Here is an 18,081-nt window from a genome sequence, read left to right as displayed (position 1 = left end):
AAGAAAAGCCAGTTTCCCGCCTCACACACACTCACAGTGAGGAAGTCAGCTGCTGCATAGTTACGCCAGATACTTAGTATTGGTTGAAAAAGGCTCTAAAGTTGTATTGGATTTCTAGTGTAAACACATTGACCTGTTTAATTGCTATTGCGGAGCAAAAAGGGCCTTTCCAGGTGAGTGAAAGGAACAATAATGGGTTCACAGATGTAGTGGTCCGTCGTTTCCTTTACGCACATCCTCCCAGTGCATCCGTCTCCCGATCAATCAGTGAACACTGTTATCACTCTGGGGTTCTATGGCCACATCACTCATCCTCAAAGGTTTCGGTATAAAAGGTTGAGATCGGCTCAGAATCAGCAGATCTGCACCAGAAGCTTCACCTCTCTCGGACGTAGCTGTGAACATACTCATCTTATCTCCACAGGTACAGTGCTGTTCTCATTTTCAACGGTTTAAAAAAGGATGAATTCTACTAAAAGTCTGTCTTTTTTTTTATGCACAGACATGTCAGGGAAAGTTATGCTTGTGTTGGCACTGCTGGCGGCTCTGCTCGTGTGCAGTGCGGCCTCCTCACCTGAGACGACCAGCCCCCTCCAGCAGCTCCTGGCCAAGAGGGAGAGGGCGAGGGACTCGGCCCACAGACGGGAGCCGGCGCCTCAGACTCGCTCTGCACGGATGGAGAGACGGGCACACCTCTCCGAGGACGAACGGGAGATTATGACCAAGCAAATAATGAAAGCTATTTCAGGTATGATGTGGGCTCTTGGGTGTGCGGTTGTGGTTTTACCCGTCAGGGAGATGCATGAGATGGAGGAAGTGTAATCTGAATCAGTGTGTGTGGTTTCATGTAGGACTGGTTTGTTCACAGGGGTGATGAACTCTGAGTGCATGCCAGATCGAGACTACCAGGGCTGGGTGGACTTCGGACGGCGGGACGCAGAGTGAGACGCCACGCTGACGACCTCAGAGCCCCCTGCTTTGTGATCATACTTTATATTTCAACAGGAAATGTTTGACTGTCCCTGCAACTTTACAAATAAACATTTTGGCAGAATTCTTGCAGTGTTTATCTGTTGATTCCAGTAGAAACACAGAGACATGTAGATCTGTACTTGATGAAAATGCAGTTTTATTCACATGTGGTTCAGTTTACACACACACACGTGATGCTAACAACAGAGACTACACAGCAGAGAAACAGTGGTTTGGTTGATGAACACAAATTATAAAAACCCGTGTTTGATTCATTCCCTTTTGCATCCACATGTATCCTATGCCTTTTACCTGCAGGTCATTGAAGAACCATGCCGTTTACATTATTATTATTAACAACTTTATTCTACTGGTATTTCTGTTAGAGAATATTTCCCTGAACACCGCGGAGCATTCACTTTGAACGCCCCGCAGGATTTTTGATTTCATTTACATCCCAGCAGTTTCAAAAGTTCCTGATGACATGAAACACAGCGGCTTTGTACAAGCAGGATTTTTCAGTCAATAGACATATTGCTTCTAAAACTGTCACTGGCTGTTTTTATTGCAGCATTGTCAGACCTGATTTGCTTGTTTTCATTTTTTTTTTGCTGAGGTTTGTCTCAAGATACACGTTATGTCTAGATTCAAGACTTTGACGACATGTGCTGTGTGAAAGCAGGCGAGGAACTGCGGGGCAGACGTCAACATGATCGACATTCAGTTCAGTCAGTGTCATTGCCGCCGGCCCCCCAGCGTGGAGCAGAAGTCAACGCAGTGCTTCTGGATTCATTTATTGCCATTTGACAATCTTATATACAACATGGTTTCTTCAGAGGAGCAGCTAATGAACAGGAAGACCAAAGTGTAATTTAGTGCATTTGAAAGATCTTCAGGGCCAGACTTGGCTTGATTTGTGGTTTTAACTAATTACAAAAAAAAGGACGTGCATTAATTATCTACTCTCTTCTTGTTATTTATACTTACAACTTGACTTTTTTCACTTCAGAAACAAACACAAAAAAGATAGTGACTTTTTTTTAAACAGTGGCAGGAAACTGTAAAATGACATTCACAAAACACAATATAAAAAGTTTTTTTTTTAAAGAAGTTTCCTTTTTTTGTGTAAAAAGAAAAAGTGTCAGTCAGACGGACTGGTCAGGTGATCAGGTGATTGTCCTGAGATGAAGATGTGCACGCGCGCGCGCGCGCAGCGCACACACACACACACACACACACACACACACACACACACACACACACACACACACACACACACACACACACACACACACACACACACACACACACACACACACACACACACACACACACACACATCTACTATACATGACTTCATACAAAAGAACAGTGCTATACACAACGGACAACTCAAAGTATGGCTCCAGCGCAGTCTGCTTCTCTTGTGTTGGAGACACCAGAGCAGTGTCACATGGCTCCACTCAAAGCCACTGCGGTGAATGAAAGAGGAGTGAGTGGTGGAGGGTCAGACGTTCAGTGGAGGCCTCGCTGCTTCTCTCTCCTTGTTACTGCGGCCCATCGTCCCCCAGGCTGCCACCCTGTGCAGCCCCAGCCTCTGAAGCTTCCCCACGAGGTTCAAGCTGAAAAATGTCCTTCCTGCTTCCTTGTCCGATGACGAGCCTCCACCCTTGTCTTTTGCTGTGAATGGAGGTTCTGTATTGTAGCTGTTGCGCAGGAGGTGGTGGGGATAAGGAGCGGCTGAGATGCCGCGCTCTTTCAGCAGCTGCAGGAGTCCCGGTGATGAGGTGGTTAGGTTTGCAGTGGTGCCGGGGGGGGCGGTGCTGCTCCGGCCTCGTAGGCCAAAGTGCTGCTGGAGGGCAGGAGATGAAGTGCTCACGTGCTCAGAGCTCCGACAAGGTGGCAGGCCGAAAGAGTGAAGGCTGAGCACAGAAAGAAAACTATTACAAACCAAACATAACCTAACACACAATAGATTAGAACTCAAGCCGTCTGTTGTTGTTCAACCATCAAAGTGCATACACAACACAAAACAGAGTGATGTTTTCAGTTAGTTCAGTTGTTGTCAGTGTCATCACTGCTGTGAAATGAATAAACATGATGTTAGTGTGGTTGCTAGGATGAAAACCTAGGAAAAGCAAGAATGTGTTGGAGTAGAAACAAAGCAAGAGCAGATGAGACAGCACAGCCGTTTTCAGACATGACCTCCAGAGAATGTCTGCACAATTGGGTCCAGACTTTCTCCCGGGTTCCCCTTTCACATATGGACAACGCAGCAGGAGATTCTCAACACAAACATCTCAGCAGTGTTCAAGCGAGGGGTGGTGCATCAGGCAGAGGCAGGATCTAACATGAATTCATCTGAGGATATCATTTATTTTTGTTGACAGCACATTGACACCGACATCTGCCCTTATCACCAAACGCTCTCTTGACATCCTCCTCTGTGTCGTCTATGTGTGTGGCACTGCTTTTTCATCCTGAGATATTTGGATTCTTCTTGCTTTTCCATTTTTGCATCTGTCGTTTGTTAGAAACGTCATAAACACTCCCACTCGCTCGCGGTGGATGCTCCAGAGAATCTCCAGCTGTATTGAGAGGCTCTGGACATTATCTAGAGTTTCTTCCGCCAGCAGCCTTGTAAAAACTCCAGAGAATGTCTGGAGCCTCTCACTCGGACATTTGCGTTCTTAAATACAGCCTGTCCGGACGATGCAAGGAAACTATCCAGAGTTCATTGCATGTCGAAAAGCAGCTTTAAACAACTCTGTGTCACAAAGGGTTAGTAAGAAGTAAGTATGTACATGCTTTTTCATGAAATAGCCAGGAACATTAGGTCATTGAAAATGGAATTTCAGACGTTATACAAAGTCTTCCTTAGTGAAAATCAAGGCTAAACAACTTCTTCAAATGTTAACCAAGACACTATTTAGTCAGACAAACAGGGTACAGTGCAACTGTGGTTGATATCCGAGACATTTACTGAGCATTCACTGTAAATCCACCCCGACTCTTACTTTGCCCCGAATGCTCCTTCTAGAGCTGGAGAAAGAGCCTCGACAGACGTTTTCTGCCACTGTGAGGGTAAAGAGCAGAAGACGGCAAAGAGATAAATAAAGCAGCAGGATGGGAAAGATGAAATCGGGAACACCTGTATCGAAACAATGTTGAGGATTAATCACATCACATCGGTACAAAATCAATTTCAAGCTCAAATGTAGCTTTACTGTCCAAGATGGAAATTCACCGGGCTAGAGCTGTGAAAAATAAAGACAACACAACATGGTAACAAAATATATGAAGGCAGTGTGTATTCTTACCTAGCAGACAAGGAGGGGATGAGGAGGGAGGGTTGGAGGACTTGGCGGGTGGTAATGGTATGTGGGGGAGAGGTCTGAGGGAGGTTGGGACCAGGTGGAGAGGCTGGGTGATCATGGAAGGAGAGAAGCATGTTAAACTACACATGAAAGATAAAGCAGACTATGATGATAAACTATATGGGTAAGAATAAATAAGGATGGAAACTACTTGAATGGTAGAAAAAACGCTGCTAGCAGAAACCATTCTAAAGGGTATTTACTAAAGTGAATATATATAGGACAGTTGTGGTGGAACTGTCTGAATGTAGCATGTGTGTAGTCAGTGTGTGTGTCCTACCCATGGCGTGCGCTCCTGAGAGCTGTGACAGGTCGGGTTCATCCTCCTCCAGGTCGTTCAGGCTGTAGACGTGCTGTATGTCCACCTCGAGCTCCCTGAAGTCTTTGGTCAGGACGCCCGGACGCGGATGCAGGATGCCGCCCAGGTTTGGTTTGGCCAGCTGCTGCCACTGATGCAGAGTCACAGAGCCTGACGGACAGAGTCACAAGGAACACCAGTTGTGAACAGAGCAGGTGCATCACAATCTAAATCAGGTTTACTTGTTTCCCGAATGAGTCAAATCACAGTGAATCTTGCTGTTACAAGTTGAGAGACATGAGTGAGGCAGGATGGAAGTGTGTGTAATACTCTGCCTCAACAGTTCAATGTGTGGAAGAGTAACAGCCCAGAGGATGGATGGTTTACCTTCCAGAGGTTTGACGATCTGCAGGCGGTCTGGCAGGTAAGACCTGGATCCTGCCGAGGAGCCACAGGAGGGCCGTGAGCTGCCGTTGGAGTAGTTGGTGCCTGTCGATGTGGCCGGGCTGGACCCCAGGCTGTTTGGCGTCAGAAAGCCACTGGAGACCTCGCCGTCCTCGCAGTTTGCTTCCAAGGCACGGAGTTTACGCTCACGCTCCACTTCGAAGAAAGGCCGCTCGGAGGAGTGGCTCTGTTGGCGGGCCGACAGGCTGCGCAAAGCTGCTTCCAGGTCCTGGCCCCCTGGGGTGCCCGGCTGGCCCAGACGCTTTGGCCCAACAACACTACAAGGAGGACACGTGACAATGTTTAACTGCTTCGACTTAACAGAACATTTTAATTAGTGGTTATCATTATCGATATCGAGATCATTTTGCAAACCCTGTCCTGTTCCATTCGATATAACAGTGCAGTGACACACACACACCTGTTGTCCTCTTTCTGAGCTGGAGTGGAGCTGTGTTTCTCTTCCAGGGTGAAGCTGGCATTATCAGAGCCATAGTAGCTCGTTCGGGGGGTGCTGGTATGACTGGAGCGAGCCGACACCGGGCTGGAGCCTGGGAGGGCCGGAGACTGGCACAGAGACCGCAGCTTCCCCACCTTGTTCACCACCTTCACTGTTTCAAACACACGCCACGGGTGGTTCCTTTCAGGATAAGCAGAGTAGAAGTGGTCATTGAATCGCACTTGAATATTCATCACTGTCATAGACCATCAGTATCCCCATCACAATATCGGCTCTAATGCAAGTATTGTCTTACACAAGCTACAGGAAGAAAACTGTGCCCAAGAAAAAACTAACCAAAGCAAGGCATTCAGTTATTTGTGTCCAAACCCAACCCAACATCAGCCCTTGCCAATGTAACCAACCCTGCCCCAACCCGAACATCATTTCAAATATTCAGTTTCGACCCATGCCAGCACTTTTTATTGAAATACACAGGTTAAGTACAGCTGCTTCAAAATCGGACTTATGCAGAGTACTTGAGTACATGGACTTAATTAAATGTCCATTACATGTAGTTTTCTCAGTTTAATCCAAAAAACAGTTCCCCTTCGCATAAGAACAGCCACTGTTTGGATTTGTGCCAGAAACCATTAGATTGTTTTTGCAGTGGTTACTAAAGTCATCAGGAGTGGACACTTCCCCAGAACCCACAAAACCTGAAAGTGCAGATCCTTTGGTTGTATAACAGTTACCTGAAGTTCCCCTCTGCGATAAACAACAGGTTCGTTTTTTTCAATAACAAACATAGATCAGACAAGGTCAAAGGCAAAGGCAATCTACATTTATGTTAATAATTTTAGATGAGAATGATAATTATTTAAAGTAAAGAGTTATGCTGTAACTAGTTTTGAGTAATCCTGCAATGTGCCAGTGATTAAGCGTAATCTCTTCATATCCATATCCTGAAAACAGAATGGTTTCTTTCTCTTACTTAGTACAGAGCCACGTCTCAGTTTGGCACAACGTGTCAAACTTGAGTCAAACCTTCACCATGAGAACACAGAAGGTGATCATATTTTCAAAAACGATCAAAAGGCAAAAATTCAATGCCTGATAACATCAATGTGAAGTTTCATGAAAATAATTTAAATGGTTTTTGAGTTCTGCTCTGCAAACTAAATTATTTCCACTGAAATATTAAAAAAGCTATACTGCTTTCTTCTCAATATTCCTGCAAGACATTGTCAAACATTGTCATGTGAACGTACAGGGGATTTTACAATTTCAAACAGATTAGATTAAAAACTAAAGAGAATGAACAAGATCAATATTTTCTAATAAATATAAATTAAGTTCTGAAGGACTGTGTTTTTGTTTAAGTCATCCAAAAGGTCAGATGGTAAAAACCACAGGCACTTATTTTATAACCCTTGATGATTTACTTATAGAAAAAAATGTCCTGGTGCTGAGCTTGTTCACATTTGCCTCCAACAGGTGAGATCACAGTCAAACTGACGGACTCACTTGTATTCTGACGGAGCCGGGGTGTCCAGGCCTTTGCGGAAAGTGCCCTCTATCTCAGCTGCCAGTGAGTCCATTGGCAGGACAGAGGCCAGTGCGGTGTAGCGCTGCACCGTGCTGTTGGGCACGCTCTTGTTCCGCAGGTTTTTAATGTCCTCTCGGGCCTCGTGGAGCATGTCGCCACACTCAGAGTACTTGTCCTGCAGGTCCTTGAGCTGCAGACAGGGGGAGACAAAGCCCTACAATGATATATTGTAGAACTCACAACATGCACAACTATGCAGAGACATGACAACCATTCAGCCATACAGACAGGAAGACAAGACGGAGGGTTTTGTTGAAGTATTTAACAACGAGTGTCTTGCCTCTGATTTAAGTTTGATCTGACTCTCACGGGAGGCACTCAGCTGCTGGTTCAGGCCCTCGTTCTCATGGGAGAGCTGGAAGCACAGAGTGAATACAGTTAAAAGAGATTTACTGGGATTTCACATGAAGTGAGTGGCTGCACCTTGAGGACACCTTGTGGGAAGAATTTGTGCCTCTGTGTAAATCTATTTCTGTGTGTGTATGCGTGTGTAGGTGTATGTGTGTTTGTGCATGTGTGTGTGTGTGTCCCTCACCCCTTTGCAGCGGGCTTGCAGGTCCACAATCTGAGCGAGCAGGGAGCTGATCTCCTCCTGCTGTCTGAGAGTGTCCTCTACTTTCCGTGCCAGCTCATCTGAGAGGTCAACCACCTGCTTGTTGACAGATGCTGAAACACACAAGACAGATCAATGCGCCTAAGTTACAGCTACATTATTTCCAGCTGTTGAATCTGCACTGTAACACTTACAGAGCTCCTCCACGCACACCATCATCAGCTCCTGCTCTTGCTCCTCGTAGTTGGTCGTCTCTGTAGTGAGCTCATGAGCCTGCAAAGTTTTTAAGCATTGTATCGTATTATACAATCATTCAAATTCATGATCACCTGATTCAGCCCTAAGCTGTGATAAAACAAAGGGGTGTTACTTTCCCAAATATTGACTTAACAACTCTATAACCTCACATTTAATGACATATTATTTTCAGAAATATGTTTAATTTTAATTTGTAGATTTGAAATAAGAATGCATCCTGCATTTCTGGTATGTTGAAGTAGTTTTAAAAATAATTAAATATTACAGAATGATGTTCTGTGTATCAGTTACATTTTCCACATAAAAAATACAAATAAAAATATCCTCCTTGTGGGAACTGTGTCATGTTAAATACCTCTAATCTTAGTTTCCGGTTATCCTCTTCTAAAACTTTCAGTTTCTGCTGCAGGAAGTCGTAGTGGACAAAGTTGGTGAGAGAACTGCACGATTCATTCCTTTTAATCCTGCAACAAAACAAAAGGTAGGTCTTCATTGAACAACCCATCTTTTCACTCTTTTTCAAAAATATCTATTGGAAACATCCGTGATCTTAAATCAGAGTGTATATAATCACAAATACTAAGCTCCTATGTCAACCAATATTCAAGCTTTTTCATCTGTTTGACAAATACAGTCTAATGGCTGTCTACAAAGAACATGTTGTAATTGTAAAACTGAAAATTGGTGATTAATGGTTCAAAAAGCTTTGACAGCAGATACAATGAGAAGAGATGAAAAGAGGGACAACAGTGAATAGTGGTGATGATTAACTGCTGATGGGAAGGACTTTAGTAGACAGCTTAGCAGGAAACTTTGAGAGGATCAGTGGAGATGTTCTAACATGTGTTTGCTTCCACACAGACTCAGTGTACTGAGCAGCAGGGTAAGGGCCCTGTCATAAATACAAGAGCGGTCAAAGTTCACCACAGTTAAACTCCACGTGAAGCCACCCTGTGATTTGCTCTGCCACCGGACAGGCAGGTTTTATTTGCCTCCTTGATGCACTGATTGAAACGGGAGGCGAGGGTTCGCCGCTCAAACATTTGCATACTGTATGTGTGACCGGACCCTAAAGCAACATTTCAGTGTGATAGTGAAGACACGTTGCTCCCTTCAGAGTCAAAGAGTCTTCACTATCACCTGATTTATGCTCGCACTGCACTGCTGTAAAAGTACTTTTTTTAAATTTCACAAGAATAAAATAATAATAAAAAAAAAAAAAAAAGAATAGAACTACAAGCAAAAGTTTGTCAAAGACCAAGGTTGAACAATGCAACCTATCAACAGGTAATTCCTGTGTATTTAAAGGGAGGAGGCTGCTCTGTATGTTCTGAAGGAAAATAAGTGTAATAAAAAGTCTTCAGGTGTGTTTATTGCAGAAAATGCAGGATACTGTATCTACAGTACAAAGACTGAGTCATAGACTTGGACTTTCAAGGAGCTCAATATTAATGGCAGTCATTCCTCAACCTCGGTGGACATGAACGAGCGTGTTGCACTCACGGTGAGAGCGACTCCGCGTTCTCAGTCTCTTCAGTGCTCGCGTAGAATTGAAGGAGGTCGTCCCGCATCGAGAGCTCGTGACGGAGTTGTGCAATCTAGAAAATAAGTCATGATCACTTGAGCTCAGCAGACTGTAACACAACTGACAACAGTAAGTGTGTGTGTCATGAGGCAGGTTTTTACCTCCTCCTTTGCAGTTTCAAGCTGTTCATCCAGTATTTCATTGCGTGTCGTTAGTTCTTGGTTTTGCTTCAGGAGAGACTGACCGATACGTGCCGCTAACTCCAGATCCCGCTCTTTCTGCAAAGTGATACAAAGTACAGCATTTATTTTATTTATTAACATATATTTATTAACAACATGCACATATTTCGAAAACTTCTTTTACACAATAAGAGTTTAAGGAAGGATCACAGATGAAAACAGTGAGGGTCAGAGAGGCAGCTAAGTTTAATCCTCTTTAATCCTTTTCATCGGCTGAGTGTGTCTCTCTTACCTCCTCCAGCAGGTGGGTGACCGCCTTAATGTCATGATACGTCTTGGTGACCTGGCCCACTCTGTCTGAGCACAGCACTGCGGGAGGGGGAGAGAGGGATTTGATGAATGGCGGAAGATACAGAGCTGGAGACGGCACAGAGTAGACACACGGCAACAACGGCCTCAGAAAATGTTTTCTACGAGACAAGAGATGTGTTGGATACTAACTAGACAGTGGAGAAGGTTTTTGAATTGATTGGTGGCTTCTTTGGTTCTTATTTTTTAATTAGCCACTGAAAAGTCAGCATTAGAAAAAAATGTAATGACTGTACACATGTCACATTAAAAGACCTTGTGACCCTCACAATCAGGTAACAGACCTTTTACATGCAATTTAACTATTAATAACATGCTATGGCCCTGAACCGATTTGTTGAAGTTGTATTATTAAATTATTATTGAATAAATTATTCATTTTTTGAGAAGTTAGAGAATAGAGTTTTATGTGCTTTATATCCACTTATAGTTTTATTGTGTTAAGTGTTATGATCAGTTTCAATTAATCAGTTAACTTGCCAATGAATTCACTCATCCAGTGCTGTAAAGCCTTTTGTGTTCTCTGTTGAATTTCTGGATGAATTTGTCTGATGAACATCAAAGATGTCAAAGAAAGAGAGACTACATTCTTTAACATGCACAAATAAATTATCAAATATGAACCTGTAACGACAGCCAGGGTGAAACAGAGTGTACAGAGCACACTTCTTCTCTGAGATTCAGACCACAACATCTCCTTTTTGTCAGCCTGATACCGATCCTCTTAGCTTGATCCCGTTTAGCCCAGATAAGACGCCAATAAAGGCCTTCTCCCCTGAATACCGATATAGCTCAACAAGAGAGACCGCCAGCTCTAAACTGACTGAGTGTTCACACCAGCAGGACATGTACAGCATGAAGGGGATAACGTCAACTGCTTATTCACCCGCTACTTTTGTTTACATTTGTTTATGTTCTCAGTTTAGACCGATCTGGTAATGATGTACCCAGGCTCTTAATTAAAGCCATTAAAGCATTGAACATGAGCCAAACGGTGAAAAGTTATTCTCCTTATAAGTTTTGAAAGGTTAATTACCCACATTGTTTTGAGTACACCAAGGACTCACATTAAATAGCTGCCTACACTAACAGATACATGCTTGAGGGGGGAAAAACGTAAGGACTTAAGATGAATACTGTTGTTTAACATCCGAATCATCTCTTTTGAATGGTGAGTAGCTCTGAATGAAAAAGCTTACTTCAGCAGAAAGAGAGGTAGTTGCCATATTGCAAAGTAATTAGATGGAAGCAATTGAATTTGGCGTTGAAACCGTGATTGGATATCTGTATCGGTGTCTAATCAGCCTAATGGGAAACTTGCGCTGAACTATTCCACTGAAAACTATAGCTGCCCATGAATTATATAAGGTTTTCAGCTCTCTAAGGTGATTTACAGTATGGTAGAGGTCATGTTTTAATGCTCACTAAAGAGAAATGTAGAAACAAAAATGATTCAATAAGAACAAAAAAGGGTAGTGAAAATAATTTAACCCATGTCAAAGTTCAAAGGTTTTAATCATAACATCAGTAAGGCGGTGAACAGTAATGTTAATGTCACAGTAATGTTAATGTCACTCCTAAATGTGGATCTGGGTCACAATGGTGACATAACTGACAAATGATACATGAAACCCTTCCCTTAATTTGTGAGCTCACTGGTGACGATGCACCAGGTCCACTGGTAGATCTCAGACATTGTACAGGGGAAAATCCAGGTGAGAGTTTATTGCCCAATGGAAGAGGTAATCTCCCATTTCCAGCTGACTCAGCCTTCGAAATGCAGGTCAGAAATACTGTCATGCTAATTTAAGTCTAATCATATAATGTAATCTGTCTGAAGAAATGTCACACAGGAAAATGAACAATTATAAACACCTACTATATATATAATGTGATATGATCAAAAGCTCCATAACACCTACCAAATGGACACTGAATTGAAATTCTTCCGCTTTATCAAAGGTCAAGAATAAACACTGAAATTTGATATGTTTATTTTGGTTTATTATACTGATAAAAACCTACATAAAAGCTTTAATAGAACTATTCCTATCATCCACCTTAATCAAAAATAATCAGAGTCAACATGTTGATTTCTGATAATAAGACTCGCTGACTGGTTATATATATTTACATTTTCAATCATGCAAAGTAATCGTAAATCACAGTCTAAATAACACATTATTATAAAGGTTTATATAAGTCTTCCTGAGCACTAAATGGCTAATTAGTTTAAAATACCTGCATTAGGTATTAGTCTGCAAATCAAAAAAGGTTAATGAGATAACTTTCTAAAATCCTATTGTCCTTAAAGTGGATTGCTACACGTGCTAAAAGAAAAAAGTCGGCAGCAGGGCAGTGGAGAGGTTCCAGATACTGTCCTGTACCACAGCGTATCCATCTTCTGCCACAGGACTACACTAGAGAAGTACCTCTGCTGTGTACTATTTCCAAGGAGTTCTTGTTCTTAGTCAATGAAGTACAATTTCATCTTCATGATAAGGAGCTAAACCGTGTCACCAGCTGAAACACCTCATCCATTTCCTCTTGACCTCACTCTGCAGTGCAGCACAGATCAAGGAAAGAGATGCTTTATGCCACCGAGAGCTTTAACAGTTGGTGCCGAGCTAAACCCAGGCAGCTAACCCGCAGAGGAAGAAGAGGTTAACCCCGCTCCCGTGGATGAACCCTGCTGACTTAGCTTTACTTACGACGTTACGCTGTGGGGATCAGACAGGCATGGATCAGCGCCAAGAATAAGATTCACATTTATCCTCTATTGATCTCCATAGTTCTGCAGATCTGGCAGGAGCTTCTTACTGAAGATCTGTATGGACATTTAAAAATAAAATAGTAGTAAAATAGTGCGGAGTCGTAAGTGTGTGGACCACAAGGAAATATATAAAGATGCGGTCACATTTTTCAGAGCCAGATTCATCACTGATTACTGCTCGATTTGAATATAATAAAACAATAAATAAAGATGTAATAAAAACAATATACAGTTAAAGCTCCAATCTACTGAAGTATAGAGACTGTTGTTTAGAATGTCACTAAATTCTGGAGGGGTGCCCGTGTCGCAGTATTCGTGCAGACACTAGCCCCAAGCCCATTCAGACAAAGAACGCCCCGCACAGAGGAGTCATAGAGGAGAGGGACTGCTGACACTGCTCAGGACAAAAACCTTTTTAATCTCAGACATACAACCATGTTCTTCTTTATAAGCAGATGCATCAATAAATGATCATCAACTGCTCTGCACCATCCGCATGCAATACCCTCAGATGACAGGATCGGAAGTAGGGCAGCAGCACAGTGCATGTACCTGCAGTCTGTGTCCTTGTGAACCACAGACCACAAAGACAAGTTTTCATTTTTTACGCTTTCAAAACAATGTCCCCTCTCAAATTATGAAAAATAGCACTCTAATAGAATAATGTCAGTAGCAAAGAAATTCAAACTGTAAAATGAAATAGAAACTGCGGCATTCAAATAATGTTCCTAAATTATGGGTCTGACCTCCATATATAACCAGGATTCACAATGCTCTTATGTACACAGGCTTGATTCTGCTGCTGCAGACTGCGGCCACACACACACACACAGGCTCAGTGACCTTCACCACACTAAGAGGAAACATTCAAGCTCAATCTATTTACAAAACTTAACACCTCTCTGGACACTTAAATGTTGAACTAAAGCCTCCTCGTGAAAAGAGCTGCACACACAGACATTCTGTTGGAATATTCATCATTTACAGGATGAGCCAGTTCAGCACCACTGCACCTGCCTCACATGCTGAGCACTATTTAGAATAACAGCACTTAGATAACCAACACCTGAGCTCCGCTGGAACATCACGCGCTGTCTTATCTCACCTTGTGACACCTCCCTGCAAAGACCGTCTTTGTTGTTGTTATTATTGTTATTGTTGTTGCTGTTCAGGCAAATCTTCTCGTGCACTACTTCATCCACAAGACTGGACGTGCTCTTGTCCTCTTCCTCCTCCTCAGAGGCAGAGGAGCTCCACACCTCCATTGTGACCGCAGAGAAACTTCCCTCTGCGTCTCCGTCCATCAGTTAAATCCCTTCTTCTTCTGACTCCCTTGTTCTTCTACTGTGTGCTGGCTGTGCTGTGTCCTAGCAGCTGTGTCCCAGCCATCGTCCTGCTGCCCTGTGTATATGTGAAAACAGAGTCCGCTGGTCTACGTTAGTGGGTGTGTACACCTGTGTTTGTGTGTGCAAGAGAATGTGAGCTGCTTGGTGTTAATAAATAATCCCTCAGACTGTACGGGCCATCTGTCGTCATGCCTGCCTCCGTTCACCTGGCCACGTTGGACTACCGGGTAGGAGAAGAGGGGAGGAAGAGGAGGAGGGGTGAAGGAGGAAGAAAACTCTAAACTGTGAGTAACTAAAGCTGCTAATGATCACACTGGCTTTGTCCAAGCGCAGGAGCATATTATATAATGGTTATAAATGAAAAAAATATTCAGAATGGGAAATCTGATGCATTTAAAAAGGATGCTGCACAGACACCACCCACCCCTCTGAAGTGATGAAGATGGTAGGTTCCGCCTGTGCCAATGGCTGCTCTTATTCTGTACATACGTCACACCAGACAGAGAGAGAGGGGTCTGCGTAATCCTGCCGCAGACTGAGCCACTCCCACCCCACAGGGGTCTTATGGAGGAAACAGAATCAATAGGATTGAAGGCTAAGATTACTGTGAAGAAAACAAGGCAATCATTTATTTTTTGCCATGAGAGAGTCTCATCAGGCCTTTGAGACAATCTATTCAAACCCATTTCTAAATTAAAACAATTCTTTATTTCAGTAAAGATTAAGCCCATTATGAATAAAACAAATTGCTATTAAAGCACATTTTTTGTCATTTTAATAATCAAATTAACTTACCTCATCCTTTTCTTAGGATGAGCCGGTTGCTTTCTATGAACCAATAGTGACCATTGGTCACCACCTAGACGTCAACAGGCCAACACAGCAACAACACAAGTAAAGGTTCTGCAGTTGACAATAGGAGGAAGTAATGTCTCAAGAACTTTGCCCACAATAACCAGCAAAGACGAGTGCTACATGTTTGAGTCACCACCCAGCAATAAAAACACAACACTACAGTAAAGTGCTTAGCTTCAACCTCCTCTAAATATCATATCACTATGAGACATGTGATTAACTTATATATTAAAGATATATCATCTTATGCAGTAAGAGAAATTTGAAAAAGAAAAGGTAAAGTTACGCTGCAGAGTATGAAAAAAATCTGAATTTAGTAACGAATCAAAGCCACTGCTGTAACTCCTTTTGAGTACATATTGAACACGTGACCTCTACCAATCTGTGCAAACTGAGAGTTGATAACACTGGTGAAATATTTGTCTGAAGGAACAACACCCTGGAAGGTCATTTGTCACGTTAACTGCAGATTTGGCCCATGGCGTCTAGTACAGAAAAACAGAACTGCACGATAGTCACGTAGTGCTCATACTGTTGATGTGATACATGAAAAGTAATAATTATTAAAGATCAGACGTGTCCTCCTCCCTGTCTGCAAACAGCTCTCAACAACAAGAGCAAAACACGCTGCGGGACAAGCTTTATTATTTAACAAGAGAAGGGAAATTCCTCTGCACGTCTGGACTGATTTAAAGCATTTTCCCATGAAGACTGCTCCTTGTTGTCGATTAGTTATGTGTAATTGGTTAATATTAGGTTTGGATCAACAATTAAAAAGAGTGCTTCCTCAAAATACGTTACTGAATTAAATGTGACGGGTACTTCACGCTTCATAACCATAATCACATAATTGGTGAGAAACTTAATATGTTTCTTATTAACCAACCTTATTGACCTGAATATGGAGTATGTGATCAAACATCTTTCTTCTGACACACCCAGCAGACTCAGAGCAACATTAACATGTGGCTCGGCATCAGCGGGGCACAGCCCATCTAACACTGTGAGGACACAGCCACAGGCAAGCTCATGAAATCCTATCAACATGAACCAAGGTCTTCAGGAGTAAAGTAAATCTTGAGATAAAGAAACATTATACTTAATGTATATGGAAAAATCATCAGAGGAAACACAGACAATAAACTGAAGAGGTAGTTATGAGTAAGTTCAAACTTTTCAAATACTCTCTGAGTGCAAAGTAAAAATGTCAGATATTTCCATATAAACTGAATTTGATGTGTCACTGGACAAATCACTGATTTACTGACTTTACATCATGCATCTCATACTGTTCTCTATTGACTCAGTGATCAACCGCTCAGATATTTTACCAAACTAACAAATGCTCCACCTTCAAAAGAAGCTCATAGGTGAGGTGAGGTTGCCATTACCTCCCACAGGTCTAGACAATCTATAGATCTAATGATAAACCCTGTCGGTGTTGCTGCGGCAACAGATATGCCAAAAGTGTCAATGTGATGTCAAAGTGGTCACAAGGATGAGCCATCTGTGGAGCTCCAGCGGAAACTGTTAAGGAAGCCAAGAGACGCCAGGTTAATCGGCTTGCTGACATTTGACATCTGTGACTCACAAATGTGGCCGAGAAGAGGGGAGGACACACACATGAGGACACACACACGAGGACTTAAAAAGGGTAGACCCTAACTACAGAACACATACAGGAGAGAGAGCTCAAACATTATGGAAAACACGGCTCGAAATTCAGAATTACAAAAAATAACAAAACAGGTTGTCAGCTTTCTCTAGGTTATTATCCATCTTGATCAAATTAGACTTGCCAACAGGCGTCACTCCATCTTAGTTTGGCCAAATGCAACACATGCAGTCATTATCAAAATGAGTCCCGCAGCTATCAGCAAAAATCTCTTTTCTCTTATAGTTAAATACAATGCAAACAGTGTTTCACTAGTTAGAAATACTTTCTTTGTATATGTAGGTATTTGTTGTGGTTTTGTTAGTTCAAAAACGCTTAGCAATTGTTTTGATCCATCTGTAAAGGCAAAGATCTAATTTATCTTCATACCTTGATTGGAGATTTGTTCACTCATAAAAAGCTTCGATCTCACATTTATTGGCCAAAGTAACTAATTAAACTTCAACAAACCTTTCAACTTAACTATTACATTTTCACTAAGGTGGTGAACTATTGGGATAATCCATCATATTTACTTTCTTCTAAAGATATATAGCTTGTGTTGTTACCTTCTACAGTTTATATTGATAAATATGACAAGGAGTAACAGTCTGTGTATTTTTAGAGGATAACATAAACTTGGATTCATCCATGCTCAATATTTGAAATAATAAAAAACTGAGCTGCACATGAAGCCGCAGGGAAAGGACTGTTTATTTGCTCTGATTTAAGGTGTAATGATTAAATGCAAAAGTCAATAGTGACACATTTAACATTTCATTATGAGGTCAATCCATACAGCACTTAGTGTGGAAATAAAACAATACCCACTGAAGTAGTTGAATGTCTCTCTGATCTGGTCGTGAGTGAGTCCCAGAACGACCTCTGGTGGCAGCAGGGGGGTGTGCAGCCAGTCGTCATTGTCGTACCCAAACACGCTGTCTGCTCGCAGAGTGTAATTGGGCTGAGCCTCCGATAACAGGCTCACTATCTCCAGCTCAGGTAGGTTGGAACAAAGGTCTGAGCATGGTGTTGTTGGTGGTGGTGGTGGTGGTGGTGGTGGTGGGGGGGGGGGGGGGGGGGGGGGGGGGGATTGTTGTTTGAGTGTGAGTGTGGGTTTGTGGATAAGGACAGAAAAACACAGAAAGTCAGCAGCACTTAGAAAACCATTAGTAAACACTGCCCTCTGCTGATTAATGTAGGAGCCAACATCTAGTTTTCAATTGTAAATCAATCGAACCACATGTATACGATTATTCAAGGTGTGACCTACCTGTTAAAGTTGACACATCATGACAGGGCCGTGGTCCCAGGTCCCTGAGGTTCTCCTGTGAAGTAAGCTCAAGAGGCTGGGGGTCCACATCCAGAGACCCCGCCGCGTCCCCCCTCCCCTCATAGAGGGAGATGGCTGACTGGGAGTCCAGGGG

At 42.7% G+C, this 18,081-nt stretch overlaps 2 protein-coding genes across 4 annotated transcripts; one reads left to right on the top strand and one right to left on the bottom strand.

The window, feature by feature from the left end:
- The first annotated feature begins 235 nt into the window (after window positions 1-235).
- On the top strand, window positions 236-1,044 carry LOC128436895 (gastrin/cholecystokinin-like peptide). The gene is made up of 3 exons (XM_053418810.1): window positions 236-424; window positions 503-748; window positions 869-1,044. Exons 2-3 carry the CDS (start codon window positions 505-507, stop codon window positions 943-945), a joined length of 321 nt encoding a protein of 106 aa, XP_053274785.1. The 5' UTR covers window positions 236-424; window positions 503-504; the 3' UTR covers window positions 946-1,044.
- A 1,150-nt stretch (window positions 1,045-2,194) lies between these two features.
- On the bottom strand, window positions 2,195-14,776 carry hap1 (huntingtin associated protein 1). 3 transcript variants are annotated; one of them, XM_053418804.1, is made up of 15 exons: window positions 13,905-14,776; window positions 9,950-10,026; window positions 9,637-9,753; window positions 9,454-9,548; window positions 8,306-8,414; window positions 7,887-7,965; window positions 7,675-7,805; window positions 7,420-7,494; window positions 7,058-7,269; window positions 5,513-5,731; window positions 5,035-5,369; window positions 4,630-4,818; window positions 4,293-4,395; window positions 3,990-4,048; window positions 2,823-2,894 (listed from the first exon to the last, which is right to left on the bottom strand). In XM_053418804.1, exons 1-14 carry the CDS (start codon window positions 14,101-14,103, stop codon window positions 4,009-4,011), a joined length of 1,980 nt encoding a protein of 659 aa, XP_053274779.1. In that variant the 5' UTR covers window positions 14,104-14,776; the 3' UTR covers window positions 2,823-2,894; window positions 3,990-4,008. The 3 variants fall into 3 exon arrangements, with proteins under 3 accessions (XP_053274778.1, XP_053274779.1, XP_053274780.1); XM_053418803.1 differs by lacking the exon at window positions 3,990-4,048 and having other exon boundaries at window positions 2,195-2,894; XM_053418805.1 differs by lacking the exon at window positions 2,823-2,894 and having other exon boundaries at window positions 3,329-4,048.
- Window positions 14,777-18,081: the final 3,305 nt, after the last annotated feature.

The sequence above is a fragment of the Pleuronectes platessa genome, chromosome 3 (genome assembly GCF_947347685.1).
Source record: "Pleuronectes platessa chromosome 3, fPlePla1.1, whole genome shotgun sequence".
In the NCBI taxonomy this organism is placed as follows: Eukaryota; Metazoa; Chordata; class Actinopteri; order Pleuronectiformes; family Pleuronectidae; genus Pleuronectes; species Pleuronectes platessa.
Note: the sequence above shows the minus strand (reverse complement) of the source record. Positions and strands in the feature narration are given on the sequence as shown.

What these genes read in the sequence shown, in the direction of transcription:
- LOC128436895 (XM_053418810.1), top strand. Translation starts at nt 505, where the DNA reads ATGTCAGGGAAAGTTATGCTTGTGTTGGCACTGCTGGCGGCTCTGCTC. An exon ending in AATAATGAAAGCTATTTCAG is followed by an intron (nt 749 to 868) that starts GTATGATGTGGG and finishes GTTTGTTCACAG; the next exon opens with GGGTGATGAACTCTGAGTGC.
- hap1 (XM_053418803.1), bottom strand. Translation starts at nt 14,103, where the DNA reads ATGGACGGAGACGCAGAGGGAAGTTTCTCTGCGGTCACAATGGAGGTG. An exon ending in GATCGTCAAACCTCTGGAAG is followed by an intron (nt 4,819 to 5,034) that starts GTAAACCATCCA and finishes TCTGTCCGTCAG; the next exon opens with GCTCTGTGACTCTGCATCAG. An exon ending in CTCAGGAGCGCACGCCATGG is followed by an intron (nt 4,396 to 4,629) that starts GTAGGACACACA and finishes ATGATCACCCAG; the next exon opens with CCTCTCCACCTGGTCCCAAC.